General features: G+C 57.0%; 1 protein-coding gene across 2 annotated transcripts in view; it reads left to right on the top strand.

Annotated features, from left to right (window-relative positions):
- NOL4L (nucleolar protein 4 like) overlaps positions 1-15,262 on the top strand; it is a 124,358-nt gene that overhangs the window by 46,885 nt on the left and 62,211 nt on the right. For both annotated transcript variants that reach the window (XR_006513813.2, XM_044747961.2), the window contains exons 2-3: positions 1,546-1,701; positions 7,859-7,970. Coding sequence is in view for 1 of the 2 variants with exons in the window: in XM_044747961.2 (XP_044603896.1) it covers positions 1,546-1,701; positions 7,859-7,970 (268 nt within the window). In the remaining variant the exon portion in view is untranslated. The remainder of the gene's footprint in view (positions 1-1,545; positions 1,702-7,858; positions 7,971-15,262) is intronic.

The raw sequence follows: 15,262 nt of genomic DNA, 5'->3' as shown, positions 1-15,262 counted from the left end.
GGTCTGAAGCCAGCTCTGCTGCTTATAGCCATCATGCTGGAGGCAGGACCCCAACTACCTCCAGGCTTGTAGGGGTGTTTAGCCCTACCACAGCTGGTGGAAACCCAGCACATGGCAAGGCACTTCTTGTGACAATATTTATCTAGCAGTTCCTATGGGCCAGGCTTGGGGCTAAGTGCTGCACACCTCTCTCACTGATTCCTCTCTGTATCTCAGGGGAAAGGTGCTTCTGTTATCCCCATTTCTCCATAAAGGACCGGAGGCTCAGAGAAGCAAAGAACTGCTCAGGGTCACACAGCCCTTAAACCACAGGGCCCCATTCAGCCTGAGGCAGACTGTCTACACTGCCCCGCTGGGCTGCCGCTGATAACCGTTGTTTATTGAGCCTACTGTGTGTCAGGTGTTGTTCTGGGTGCTGCGGAGACAGCTGTGAGCCAGCAGATGAGTCCACACCCTCCCAGAGCTGACGCTCTTGAACGGGCTCCTTTGGGGAAGAATTCTCTTGGAGATTCGTGCTTCGGGCACTTTTAGAGAAAAGGCTGCCTCCTTCTTCCCAAATCCCCACGCCACTGCTTCCTTGTCATCTTTGAAGCCCCCCAGAGCCCTCCAAGTCTCCCCTTAAGGAGATGATGGCTGAGAGCTCAGTGTCTCTGTGTGTATTCTGTGCCTTATGAATAAGGAACTCACTGAGCAGTCTGCTCCGTTAGGGTCCTGGCCGCACCCCCAGCCTCATGCCCTACAGTCCCCCATTCCCAGCCCTGCTAGTAGGGGAGGGTGGGCGTCAGCCCAGCAGCTCCTTGCTATTGAAGAACCCCATCTCGATCCTGGCACACCTTTTTGAGGCCAGCTGACAGCACTCATGCCAGCCTGATAAGAGGCTTGGGGGACCCTTGCGCACCCCGCTTACGAGGCCCTGCCACCTCCACGTGGCCTCGTGCCTGTTATTCTCCACCTCTCCGCACACAAAGAGGCCTGGTGCTGTCGCTGGTGCTCAGCTGCTGGAGTGGGAGGGCAGGCAGTGGTGAAAAGCTTTTCTGAAAGGCCAGGGCGGCGGCAAGAATCACCCAGGTGATCCGAGCCGGTCCCCTGGGACCCCAGCCCAGGACCACAGTGAAAGGTTACTGCTAATTGGCGAGCTCCTGATGGGGCCGCATCTATTTAGCACTCCCCACTCCCCAGAGACTTCCAGGATGGTCTTGGCACAGCGTGTGATTCGAGAGCTCCCCGCCCGAGTCTGGCACAATCTGTCTGATACTGTGAACATGGAGCCTCTTGGTTTTTTAATTTGTATTTCCGTTGTTGTTGTTCTCTGCCCATTGTTTCCGGTAGATTTAGTAGCAGCAGCCACCCTGACTCTGGTACCCCCCTCCCCGGGGCCCTCTCAGCAGGCTCCTTCCACTCCCCGCCCCTCAGACCTACCATCGGAGGCCTTCCCGGGTCAGGGAGCAGCGCCTCCCTGCCCCCGACCCGTTGCCCGGCCTCAGGGCCCAGCTCTCACCCTGCCATCATCCCTGACACTAACACAGCTTGTCCACCCTGTCGCAGGGGGCAGATGGCCTGTCGGAGCCGGAGGGCATCTCTCTGAAGCGGGTCGCTGTGGTGGAAGATTTCTTTGACATCATCTACTCGATGCATGTGGAGAGCTCAGCGGAGCCAGGCAAAGCCCCCAAGCACGCTGGGCAGAAGAAAACCTACCGAGCGGTGAGATTTCTGTCTCTTTGCCTCCGCTGGCAGCCCCAGGCCTTGGCAGGAGGCCACGGGCTCCGCACATGTTGGGCAGGGGGCGGGGCAGGGAGCTGAGGCGTGATGAAACGGCCTTTGGGGACCCAGGGGGGCACAGGGCAAGGGCATGGCAGCCAGAGATGGCTTGTGGGCCGAGGGGGCGGGTTCTGTGGTCTCAGCACAAAGGAGAAGCAGGTTGAAGGGAGTGAGAGGGAGGGAAGGAGAGGGACGAGGGCAGGAGGAAAGCCCTCCACTTCCCGGTTTCTGCTTCACTCGTTCCCCCCAGCCCTGGCAGCCCGCTCTGGGGTGGAGGGTGGCCGGGGGACTAGATAATAATAATCGGAAGGGCAAGTGCTTCCGTGGCATTTACTGTGTGCCCAGTGTGTGAGGTCATTCCATCCCCTACGACCCTGTGAAGTCAGTGCTGGAAGTCCCCCGGGGAAAGTCTGAGGACTGGGGCCCCACTGTCAAGGGGATCACAATTCGATTTGTGGGAGGGAGGCTGAGAGCAAAACCAAGCCATGAAAAACAGAAATGTCTCCAAGACTAGCTTTGAGGGGATAAGAACCCCGGTCCCTGGGCGTTCAGCAAAGGCACCTCCAGACACCAACGTTCAGTGCTAAGCCCGGGGGGCTTCATGGAGAAGGTGGCCTGTAAGCTGGCATTCTAAGCTTTGGGAAGACAGGAGGGAACAGAGATGGCAATCTAGGGGTGGGAAACATCGCATGGGGAGGTGGAGGGGCCGTGGCCAGATCAGGAGGGGCCTGCCTGGGTTCTGGTCCGTCCCCCATTGACCCCCATCACCATGGCTCATGCCCAGCTCTGAACCACTTGTCCAGTGCCCACCACTAAACCAGTAGAGCCAAGCACCTTCCTTCCGTTCATTCAAGGCTCCCAGCAGTCCTGCAACAGAGGCACTGTGGTCCCATTTCACAGTTAAAGAAAGTGAGACCCAGAGAGTTGAGTGACCTGTCTAAGGTTATCCAGCACCTGAGTTGCAGTCAGCGGTGTCCTCAAGCCCCCGTGTGTCGACTTTCTCTCTAGCTTCCTAGAGAAGCCCCTCAGTGACCTGCCTTCTGTGACTGGGCTTCCCCCCTCCAGGCAGAGGTGACCCAGCCCCCTTGCCAAGGTCTTTGTACAAACACCTGGGACTGCAGTGGAGGTGGTCTGTGCAAGTCTGTAATTCCCCCCTGTGGCCTGATTTTTAAAACTCCAACATTCTACTACTCAGCCATTAAAAAAAAAAAAGATGAAATCGTCCCATTCGCAACCACATGGATGGACCTTGAGGGTATTATGTTAAGCGAAATAAGCCAGACAGAGAAAGACAAACACCATATGATTTCACTCATATGTGGAATATAAACTAACAAATTACGGACAGAGAGAACAAATTAGTGGTTACTGGGGGGAGGGGGGTGGAGGGTGGGCACAAGGGGTGAAGGGGCACATTTATATGGTATATGACAAATGATAATGTGCGACTGGAATCTCACTATGTTATAAGCTATTATGACCACAATTAAAAAAAAATCCAACATTCTGATTTGTCCTTGTCCTCAAAAGACAGCCTTTGCCCTAAATGAGTCTTAAGGACTGTCCCACGTGCCAAGGACCTCAGAGGGATGAGGGGTCGGACTGAGGGAAGCAGGACGTGATTCTGCCACCTGCCCGCCAACACATGCGTGTTGGGAAATGCATCATGGGAAGGGAGTTCTGAGGGTTCCTCCACCAGAGGGTCATAGACGAAGGGAGGGACACTTAGGCTGGGCCAGTGTGGGCCCCTTGGTATTGACGAGACCAGCGCATTTTCTCAGCATTCACTTTGGCGGGGCTGGGCAGGTAGCCTGTGCCAGGCTCTGCATGCGGCACTTCCCACACTCCAATTCCCTGAGCCTTCCCGTGTATGACAGTGGTGTGTACGAAGCAGGCGCTACTGTTAGCCCCATTTTACAGATGAGGAAAATGAGGCTCGAGGGATGCATAAACTGCACCTGACCACTGCACCTCCTGCCTCTCTCCAAACCTCCTGTGGCCAGCTAGTAAGCCTGATGACTTGCTGTTGTCCAGGTCGATGGCCTTGGGCCAGCCAGACCGTGTGATTCCCTGGTCCCCTCGGTGCCAAGCACCACGCCCCCCCCCCAACAGGCGCTCCCTGGGTATTTATGAAAGTCGGGGTCTGCAGCCTCCTTGCTGTGGAGAAGGCAGGGTTGGGCTGGTTCTGCCAGACTTTGCGTCCCTGGGCCAAGTGGACATACAGCCCTTTGCTCTGCACTTCCTGGCTTCTCGTCCATATGCCTGCCGCGTGCCCCACTTCCTGCTGCCCAGCCTGGAGCTGGCACATGACTGGCGGTGAGCCAGCTGGGCTGTGCACAGAGCTGGAATTTCAGCAGCAAGCCAAGGCTGCGTGGAACAGGCCAGGACCCTCCTGCAGTGGGTGTGAGGCCGAGGGGGCTGTCACCCCCTTTCCCCCCATGGGCCCCCCCTCCTCTTCCCCATCTGTCACCCGTCTCATGCCACCCTCTTCCTTTTTTGGGGTGGGGGTGGTGCCCAAATGCTTTTGTCCCCCTCTTTTCATCTCCTCCCATTTTCCTCCACCCAAGCCTAGCTCCTCAGCTGCATCCATGCCTGTGGAAAGAGGACCCCCAGGAACCTCGGTGCTGACGGCTGCAGAGAGGCACAGCCTGGCCCCGCGGGGCTGGTGTCAGGCCCTTGGCTGAGGGGTTCATGGACCTGAATCCTGGGGCTGCCTCGCCGTCTCTAGGGCACCTGAGACTTTCTGGATTCTTACAGCCCAGGGTGCCTGTGGCAGGCAGTCCCTTGGAAGGCAGATGGGCAGACTTGTTCAGGGCATGAAAAGAGGCACATTCTTCAGTGGGAAAAAAAGATTCCAGCACCTCCCACTGTCCAGTAATGGATCAGAGAGGGCAGGTCATCAGTTTTCTGACACTGAGGGATGTGAGCCAGGGGTAGGTGCCTATTGACAGTGGATAATGTAGGAGGATTCCTACTTTGGACAGGAAGCCCCTGCCTTACTTTGCCTCTGATGCAGTGTGACCTGAGGTCCAGAGGATGCCAGGGGGTCTTTCCAGTGCCAGGGTCTGGGGAGGGTTCCACGCAGTTCCACAAAGTTCCTGAACCCGCATGGAGGACTCGTCCTTTGTCAAGAGGCTTTTCTGGTGTCTGCACCCGTCTGGGTTGGAGCGAATGCCTCTGCTTCCTTCCTCTCTCCCCGGGTGCTGGTAGGCTAGGTCGGGTTCCGGAGTCCAGATCTGGCTGCCCAGACCACTTTGCAGTTGGGGCCAGATGTGGTCAGCAGCTGCTCCAGGCCCACCACGTGCTAATCCACCCGCAGGGCAGAAGGAGGATCTTGCAAAGTGGTGCAAATCCCCCCAATTGGCCTCATCTGTCTTTGTCGGCCTCTGAGTTGGGGAGCGAAAATGGGGCCTTGCAAGTCAGCGACTCTGCAAATAGCTTCTGCTCTCCCTGCCGGCAAAATCTCTCTCGCTTTTTACCCCTAGGAAAAAACGTTAAGGGCAAATTCACGTGCGGGTCTCAGTGTCCAGGCGAGAGGCCCCAAGAACAAGGCAGCAGGCAGCCCAGGGCAGTTGAGGGGAACTTGGGGTGGGGGACAGGAGTCCTGGAGCTTCTCCTCCTTAAACACAGCAGCTCCGTCTTTATCTGTTTCACGTTTTGGGCTTCAGCATAAGATTCTATTTCCAGAACAGTGTCTGTAGCTCTAAAACTATCTGAAAACCGCCATCCTACTGCCTAGACCATCAGCTGGGCTTGTCCTCCTCATTTCAACTCACCCTGTGGTCCTGTGGCCTTGGGCATCCATGCAGTCAAACAGAATTGGAGGTCCCATTTCTCATGTGGACAAGCCAGGAGGGTGAACGAAATGACGCCCGCAGGTTGAAGGCCCCAGTGGGGGGAGGTGGCCTCCTTCATGCGGGTCCCTGCAGCGGCGGCGTGGAGCTGGGCTGCACTCTGCACTTTTCTGACTCCCCAGGGAGCTGTTAGCAAGGCTGCAGACATTCCAGCCATGCAGGGCAGGCCTTCCCTGCCTGGTCCTCAGACAGCTCCAAGGACTTCTCACCTACCCACCTTCGGTCCACCCCATCCACCCCTCTGTGGGACCCAGGGCCAGGAGGGCTGCACCCAGCACTTCTCCTCCCTGTGGCACGCCAGCCAGCCTGTGCCTGGTGCTGGGGTCCCCGCCAAGGCCAGAGAGCGGCGGCTACCACTCTGGCCCCTGGGCAGGCTAGGAAGGCTCTCCCTGAGCCCTGTAAAACCTATTTCTCTGTCCAGTGGCAGGTGAGCACCGTGCAGTGAAGTGGGGCTGTCCCTGTGGTATCAGCCTTTCCTCTTTTTCCCAGCACCCTGTGACCCTTTCCTGCCCCCCCAAGTCCTCCGCTCAGCTCTTCTGAGGCCTGACATGGGATGCCACACTTTGGGGCGCCTAGGAGGTCATCTCTTGGCCAAGTCGGCCACAGCCCTCTGGTTGGCCCAGCGGGGGCCCTTCCTTCTTGCCTATTTACTCCGACAGCTGGCCTTCCTTCAGGAGGGCCTCTCCCACCTAACTCCTCAGGCTGAGAGAGACATGCTGCCGCTATGATTTCCAGGCAGCTTCGGGCTGGGGATGAAGATGTCCATGTGCGTGGCAGGGAAGCCCCCATCCCGCGGCCCTAACACCCGAGGAGGACGGGCCACATGCCCTCCTACCCACCGGCTCCAATCAGAGAGCAGGGGTTTGCCCTTGTCCCTGACCTCCAGAGGAAGGCAATCACACAGGGAATTTGGAAGGGAGATAACTCATCAAGGAGCCTGCCTGCTCCGCAGAGCATCAAATCAGCTGAGAAATAACAATTGTGTCACCAGAATTAACTCTGCGTTTGCGGCCAACCGCCAGGCAGGAGCAGCCCCTGGAGCTCCACAGGCCTGCTGAGCTGGGAGCACAGCCTGAGCTGGTCCTCCCAGGGCCTGGCCACAGCCTGGGGCACCCTGGACTCCTACCTCTCCCCTGACCCTGTCCATTCCACCCTGCCCTGCCCCACCTCCTGACACCACAGAGATGGGGCAGGGCGTGTGCCTCCCAAAGGAGCAGACCGGGCACCGTCCTGGAGATCAGCCCCCTTCCCCTGCGGGCTGACCAGCGCCCTCGGCCAACTTTGCTGGCGGGGCTGCGGAGAGGATGGTGGAAGACTGGGGTGATGCTGCCCCTTAGTGGAAAGGAGCGGGAGGGCCTGGGCTCCTGGAAAAGTGCGAAAACCAGCAACTGGGTGGCTACTGGCCTCAGCCAGGGAACCTAGGCTTACAAGGTCCCTCAGCCTGTGGGTTTCCCAAACCCCAGGGCAAGAGGACCGGGCTGGGCTTCTGGGCCCACATCCTTGTCTTCCCCACTCCCCCACCCCTAGCCTCTTTCTTGTGTTCCCTCTCATACCCCCTTTCTCCTCCCTAGCTAGGGGAGGCCCTCTGGAGGCAGCTGTGAGGTGGTGTGACCTGGAGCATGGGCTTTAGTATGGCACTGCCTCTAAAGAGCTGTGTGACCTTTGGTCAGTGGGTTCACCTCTCTGGGCCCCGTGACCATGACCTCACCTGGAATGTGGGGGTCCCTAAGAGCCCGTCCAGTTTGAAAAATCTGATCCCTTGGCATCAGCCTTTCACAGCTCTTCCTAAAACGGTTCTTGATCTGTGAGTTATGAAAAGATACAGCTTGTAGAACCGTGGGTTCTGTTTCCAGGCCCTGAGCCAATAGAATTCTAAGTGGGTCTCAGTTTATCCATCTCTAAGGGGGGAAATTGTTTCATCCTACCCTGGAATGAGCAGCAGTAAAATGTTCTGAGAGGAATATTACTTATTAGAACAGGGGTTAAAGACTAGATAATGTTTAAATATTGTGCTTTTTCAATTTCTAAGCTCCTTTATTCAAAAATTTAAGACAAATGGGTTTCTGCAAACGTACTGACTCATTTCCATGGCTGAGAATCAAGGCCACCTGCCCCTTGCTCCTTGAATCCTTGCCCTTCCTGGCAAAGGCCAAGTGCCTGCCACCAAAGCACAGCCCTGGGTGACCCGGTGACCACGCGGCCTCCCCACAGATCCGTATGACGAGCACACCTCCTCTCTCCCCCAGATCGCGGAGACCTATGCCTTCCTTCCGAGAGAGGCCGTGACCCGCTTCCTCATGAGCTGCACGGAGTGTCAGAAGAGGATGCACTTCAATTCCAACGGCCTGGAGCCCAAAGGTAGGGGAGGAGGCGGGCGAGCTGGAGGCTCGGGGAGGCCGTGCAGGGAGAGGCTCTCCCACCGCACGGGTCTCCATTTGCTGGCACAGACAGAAAAGTCCCATCCAGCAATTGTCACAACTCCCAGAGGCCACTGTGGGTCCATGGAGCTGCCCACAGAGCCTCATTTGGGTTTTTTTTTTTTTTTTAAATGTCAAGTTTCCCTTAAAAATCAACAGTATATTCCTATTGCCCTCAAGACCCTCTTCTCCCACCGAAGTTCTGGATGGAAGTGTCACCTCGCCTCATTCCCTAGGCTCTGGAATTTGTGCCACCCAGGTCTCACCCTGGGCAGTGTCTGCATGGGTCTGGTCTCGCTGACCTGACTGTAGGCTCTCTGAGGACAGGGCACACCCCTCGCCTTGTGCGCCCTCCTACCCTACAGCCACACACCTGTCAGCAGGAGGTCCTCCCTGAGTGCTTGTTTCCTCCTGGGGCACACCCAGGAAATCTGTGGGGAGTGGGTAGAATTGAAAATGCCCAGAGCACTTGTGACCGACCAAGTTGGTGCCTTGGACTGACGTCCATACTGTCCAGCTCTGCCCTTCCCAGTGAGACATAGCAAGGCCCCCCACTCCAGGCGCCCCCCCCATCCCCCACCTCAACCTGAATGTCCCCAGAGGCCTCCAGTAAATCCGGGGCCCCTCGGTTGACAGGTGGCTTTGCCTCAGCGGGACGGGCCGATACACTTGGCTGGTATGATCAGAACTCTGCCCTGAGAATTGGTGCCCAGGTGGGCGGTTTATCAGGGCGTCTAGGCTGCGCCTGGGCATCAGGCCTGCAGAGGTCCTGACGTCAGTGGGTGTTTTGCCTGAGGATGGGAACAGACAGGGCATGAAGGGTGAGCTGTTTACACGGGTGCTCAAGTGGCGTCCACTGAATCTGGGGAAGGAAAAGTCAACAACGAAGGCTGAGTTGATGACAAAGGAATTGGAGCATAGGCATCAAGTGAGGTTTTCCTCTCATTCTTTTGTCCCCTGATGCATGTGAGCGACTTCTGACACCAACCACCTCACCAAATCCAGAGGCTTTCCTGTCCACGGGGGCCCTTGGGCTGCTTCACTGGGGACATTGGGTAGCTTCTAAAGCATGAGGGATGGAATGAGTCTAGTTAATCCCTCGTAAGTGCTGGTTCAAGAGCAGGGGCTCCAGGGCTGTGCTGGGTGGGTTCAAATCCTGGCTCTGCCGCTCAACAGCTGTGTGTCCTGAACAAGTGGCTGCATCTCTCTGAGCCCCAGTTTCCTCATCTGTGAAATGGAGTCAATGATGGTACCCATCTCAGGGGGCTGATGAGATTTGAGAGTTAATCCCTGTGCCTGACACAGGGCTACTGTGCAGGAGGAGGGAGCTGTGGCTGTGGCGGGTAGTGTGTTAATGCCGCACGCCTGAGTGAGGCTCCTGCCCCACGTGGCCTGGCTCCAGCTGAGGGGCTACAACTCTTGGGCCAAGACAGCACGTGGTACCTGCAGAAGGGCCCAGAAGGCCTTCCCTGCTGCACTCCCCACCCTGCCGGGGTCTGGGTCCCAGGGGCGCACGTGCCCTGGTGGTGGCTGCCTGTCCCCTCCTGTTCTGTCCTAATCATTTCCATAGCAACTGGCGGAGTCAGATACAGAACTGCTTGCCTCGGGGGACAGAGGCGAAGCCAGTTGGGGCTGCGTTTGTGGGCTGCTCCGAGGTGTCTGCAGGCTCCATCTATTCTGCTCCCATGCTCCCTGCTGGTGTGGAGGACATTCCTCACCTCCCCCACTCCTCAGTGAAGGCTACGAGGTCTCCGGGGCGGCAGCTCCACTCCTCCTCATCTGTGGGCTTCCGCGTGGCGGGGAGGGTGATGCCAAGCACAGCAGCAGCCTGTCTCTTGTCTGTGCTGCCACCACCGTGCCCCCACACCCAGGGAGGAGGAAGGAGGGGGAGGAAGGGAGGGAGGTGGAGAGGGAGAGAGAGCACATGCCGGGAGGGAGCCGCCTAGAATATAAACCAGCTCGCAGGCTCTGTGCAGCTCGCGCGTCTCTTTCCAGGGGCTTGCTCCGGGCTGGACAGAGGGCAGAGTAAGGCTGCGCTGTGCCCATCTTTGCCCGTCCTTGGGCAGAAAGCCACTTCCCTGTCCCCAGGAGGGGAGCGTCACACACAGGGAGAGGAGGAGACACCGCGGGGTGGCGGGGAGGGGAGCAGGAGACAACATGGCCCTTGGAAGAACATGGGTTTGGGATTGGGCAGGCCAGGGTGTGCCATCCTGTGTGTCCCTAGGCAGGTTAGGGGACCTCTCTGAACATCAGCTGCTCATAACAGCTCCTGCGATTCTATGAAGTATCTGTCCCAGCTTACAGGTGAGGAACTGAGGCACAGAGAGGTGTGATGGAGAAATCGCTTGTCCGAGTTCCCCCAGAAAGCAGGAGAACTTACTTTCTCATCAGCAAAATGGGAGTAACAGCTCCCTCCCAGGGCTGTCATGAGGTTGCAGTTGAATTAAATGAACCCATTCTATGGGGGGCCTGGTGCAGTGGGTGCCTAGGGGACATCAACCTGTCCCCCCACCATGGTCTTGCATCATGGTGCCCAGACACAGGGCTGCTAATGTCCAGGTGGCCCCACGGGGAGACACACAGCCAGTCACCCCACCCAGGCAAGCACCCTGGGTCCACAAGGGCAAAAGGAAAGGGTTTGGTTTCTGGAATCTGGCGGTGGAGAGCCTTAGAGTCTGAAAGGCTCTCCTGTCTTCTTGATGGCCAGGGGCACTAGGCGCCTGGACCACCTCTCCAGCCAGCAGGTTCTCCTTCCCCAGCAGAGCCTGGAGATCCTATCTCCGCCTGCCATGCTGGCCTCTCTGGATGTGGGCAGCTGCCCCGCTTGCTCTTTCACAGGCACCCCTCCCATGCCAGCCCTCCGCCTCCGTCTCCCGCAGCTAGCCCTCCGGGGGAAATTGGAGCCTGCCCCAGGCCCCAGAGGCAGGCCCGAGTTCCTGTCCCAGGAGGGTGGGGCCTGGAGGGGGACAGGGAACAGGATGGAGACTTCTCGAGGGGCTGCTGGGAGAACGCCTGGCTTCCTGGCCTCATGTTATAAAGAAAGAAAGGAAGCAGAGTAGCCTCCCCTGCTCAATGGCTTGTCCCCAGGCCGAACGTGGGGCCTGGACAGTCCCAGGCCCTGCCCCCACGCCAGGAGCACAAACAAAGGAGGCTGCGGAGGATCAGGAAGTTTGAGGATGGGAAATTCCAGGACCTCCCGGCTCCACGCTCCTCTTCCACCAGCCCCTGAGCGAGTCCAGGCAGAGTGGGGACAGAGTGAGAAGCGGGTGTGCCCTTGGACCAGCCCCAGCTCCTGGGAAGAGGGGCCTCTGGGGGCACCTTTCTGTCTTCTTTGATGTGACAAAATACTGTTTGCATGGCTGCAAACTAGGAGTTAGCAGTGGGCAATGCCACTCCCCTGCCAGAGGGTCCCTTCCTCAGGGACAGAGTCGTCCACTCAGTAGTGGCTCCTTTGCAAGCAGGCCCAGACTCCTCTGTGTGGTTTCCAACCCCTCCATGCCTCGCCCCTCCAGACCCCCCTTTCCTGTCCTACCCCCACATGACCCCTTCCAGCCCCCCATTCCAGCCCGTTCCTGTGCCCCAGGAGAGTCCTTCCTGGGCGGCCTGCTTGCTGGCCTGTCCTCTTTCCGCCCTCATACTCACTTGCTGTGTGACGTGGCAGGTGGCATAGCCTCGTCCCGGGCTGTTGCCTCATCTGTAAGATGGGGGTGTTGATATTAACGCCTCCTCATGGAGTCCCGGGGAGCATCAAGCTGGAGGGTCTGCTGCATGGAGCTCCTGGCAGGTGCTCAGGAGCTGTCAGTGGAGTGATTGAACATAAGTCCCAGCCAGGTCCTCTCTCCGTGAAGCTGTCCTGAGCTGCCAGAGCCCTCTGAGCTCTAACAGACTCGCCGTCAGTCCCACCTGCTGAGCGCAGGGACCGTACCTGCAGGTGCCCCACCTTCCCCGCCCTGAGTGCACGCACATCGGTGCCCCTTGAAGGCTGGCTGATCTGTTGATTCACTTCCCCAGCAAAGAGGCTTTCTCATCCCCTTTTGAGCTGGCCCCAGGCCTGGGATCTCTATTTCCAAATCCGAACCCCACGACAGGCTGGCTGGCCTCATGGCTCCTCTGTGCCAGGGCTTCTGTGTGCACACATCCTGCAACACCCATCCCTGCCTGGGAGAGCTCTTGCCACCGGCACCCAGAAGCCACGGGTGTCTCTGGACCGAGAGCTTCTTCCATTCTGCAGGTGGAAGCTCAGGAGAATTGCCCCCTGTGTTCCACCTGGAGGAACGAGGCCACCACCTCAGCTGAAATCTGTGGACTGATGAATGCTGCTGGAGCCCGGCTGTGGGGTCGGTGCTCACTGAGGCCTGGGTGAAACCTCTCCACCCAGTATTTTCAAGGCCTGTAAAACTAGGTCCAGCACTCAGGCTGGCTTCACTTCTCCTTGGCAAAGGCATGTCTGAAACATGTCTTTGGGTGGTTCCTCTGCCTCGCTCACCAGCAACCTGCTGGGTTGTCTTGGCTCTGTGCCCCTTGCTAGCCCCTAACTCACCAGAGGCATCAGGTTATTTGTTGTGGCTCGAGCATGGCTACTGCATGTGTTGACCGCAGCAGGGGCCTGGCCTGTCTCAGCCGAGCATGAGGAAGCCACTTCTGCCCCGGTCACGGGTCCACCTTAGTTCATCCGCCATCCTGGCTTTTGTCACCTGTGAGCGCCTGCCTCCACAGAGCTCCCCTGGCCCCTGCTCCTCATCTCTGCCCTGCTAAGCTGAGCCTCTCCGTGGCAGCACTTATTACCTTCAGAGCCGTGGGTCTCCCCACTGCCGAAAACCCTGCCTGCCTTTCTCCTGGCATGGTGTGGCCAAGCTCTGACCTCCCACAGCCAGCTCCCCCGCCCACTCCCTCACCTGGAATGTCCCCCACCCACCCAGGTCCTGCCTCCCCAACAGAACTCTCCCTTCTGGAACCACAGACTCGAGCATCGCTGCGCACCCATCTCTGGTGGGTCTGTGTGCGTGCTCAGGCTGTCCCCGACCAGGGCATCCTGCCTGCTCTTGCACCCTCCTAGCTCACCTCTGGGCTCCAGTAGTGGTTTCTGATCCATGAACATGCTGGGGAGGCAACAGGCCACTGAAGACCCTTTCTCTCACCTCCCAAGAGCACCGTCCCAGCCGTTTGTTTTTTTCCTAAACCAAGCCGTACCTGGCTTTATTAAAGATGCCTTTTCATGAGCAGCCGTGGCATTTCAGGCAGGACACGGGTGACCATGGGTAAAAGAACACAGCATCCAGCCTCTGTGGATGACCAGACACCAGGAGTCACCATGGCACCCAGCGAGGTCTTCCTCTATGGCTCTGACCCAAGACCCTGAGCGTGAGGGGGCCACGCTCACATACCATGTTGTCTAGCAAGTTCTCACCAGACACCCCGTCTTTGAGGAAATGAAACGGAAGTGGCAGAATTTTCCCTCTGAAGACCCACGGTTTGAAAACAGGAACCATGGCTCTTTTGAGTGACACCATCTCGATGTCATCACTGGAATTTCTGCCTCACATGTCTGCATCAAACCCCACCAATTTTGGGGGGGCCAGGTCCCCACATGCCCCTGGGCTTAAGGAGGTCAAGTCTGGGTTGATGGTGGGGCGGCAAGGAGAAGAGGACACGAGGACACAAGAACACATTTTCGTTTCCCCACAGTACTGGGCGTCTGTGCCTAAGGGGCTGATGTGCCTTGGTGTCACTGAAACAAGAGGAATGCTCTTAAAAAAAAAAAAAAGTTTGGTCCATTTCAAGCCAGTTTCTGAAACATTCTATTAGTGACATTTACTTCTTCCTTGAAAAACAAAAATCTTCCTCAAAGAACACAAAAATTCTGCGTTGACTACATAGCTTTAAAAAGCAAAACAAAGTCTGCATTTTTATAAAATGTGAAAAAAAAAATGTTATTCAAGCTGTGTGGTCACCCAGGCACACGGCCTCAAGGCGGCTCCCTGGTCCCCCGGCCGGCTCTGCTTGGGCCTGTTCTCCGCAGGGCTGGCCCTGTCTTTGCCAAGCAGGTTCTCCCTTGTCCCTTTGGGTAGTTTTGCCCCTTGTTGTCAGGGACCTTTTTATTTATTGTGGTAAAATATTTATAACATAAAACTTGCCATTTAAATAATTTTTAAGTGCCCAACTCAGTGGCATTGGTTATATTCACACTATTGAGCAACCATCACCACTATGTATTTCTAAAACTTTTTCATCACCCCAAACAGAAACTGCACCCATGAAGCAGTAACTTCCTGTTCCCACCAGCCTACAGTCCCTCACAACCCCTCTTCTACTTTCTGTCTCTGCGAATGTGCTCCATTGAAGTGGAATCACGCGGTGTTTGTCCTCTGGGGTCTGGCTTCTTTCACTCAGCGTAGCATTTTCAAAGTTGCAGGGGCGTTTCTGGCCTGGGCTCCTCTCTGGGGCGGCAGGTTTGCCAAATGCCCCTCGGATCTCGTCTGCCTTCCTCCACCTTGGCCCTGTCACCACCTCCCCTTCAGCCTGTGTCTCGGGCGCGGTGGTGATGGTAGCGGGCAGGTTTCGGCTAGTCCAGGAGTCACTCCCCTTTCTCCTCGCGCCCCTCACATCCCAGCCCAGGAAGAGAACTAGGCACCATGGGGAACTCTGGGTCAAAGGCCTGGAGCCCTTGGAGGCAGGAGGAAGAGGAGGCCAGAGACTTTTTCCCGGGCAGAGGGTGAAGCAGGGTCAAGTGACTAAATGAGGCCTAGCAGGTGCTCCAGGGTTTCGAGCTTGGTCATAGTGGGACACATCTGAAGGGGAAGCTGGGCCGGGGAGAGGGGTGATGGGCTCCCTTTTAATCATGCTCCCTGTCTTCCTTGACTTACTCCTGTGCCGCTTCTGTCTCTCCTACATGGCACCCGCAGTGGCACCTTAGTTGCAGAACACAATAGCTGAGCAGTGTCCACTGCTGCAGTCTTTGCAGAAGATAGCTTGGCCAGAGATTTCAAGAGTTATCTGCTGTTTCTACCCTTCGATCCACAGATGATCAGAAATACGGACCAATATTCATCCACAAAGATGTCCCCTGCAGTGTTGTTTAGAATAGCCCCCAATAGGAAACAAGTTAAGTAGCCGATCCTAAGGGAATGACTCAAGTAAAATATGGTAAAATAGAACACGGCTATAAAAATTATATTTGCAAAGCAAAACAAGATTTTTGATGGTGGGGGAAATGCCTATGACAAACTGTTAAGC

This window comes from Equus asinus, chromosome 15, assembly GCF_041296235.1.
Source record: "Equus asinus isolate D_3611 breed Donkey chromosome 15, EquAss-T2T_v2, whole genome shotgun sequence".
Taxonomy (NCBI): Eukaryota; Metazoa; Chordata; class Mammalia; order Perissodactyla; family Equidae; genus Equus; species Equus asinus.
This window is presented reverse-complemented; position numbering and strand designations above follow the sequence as displayed.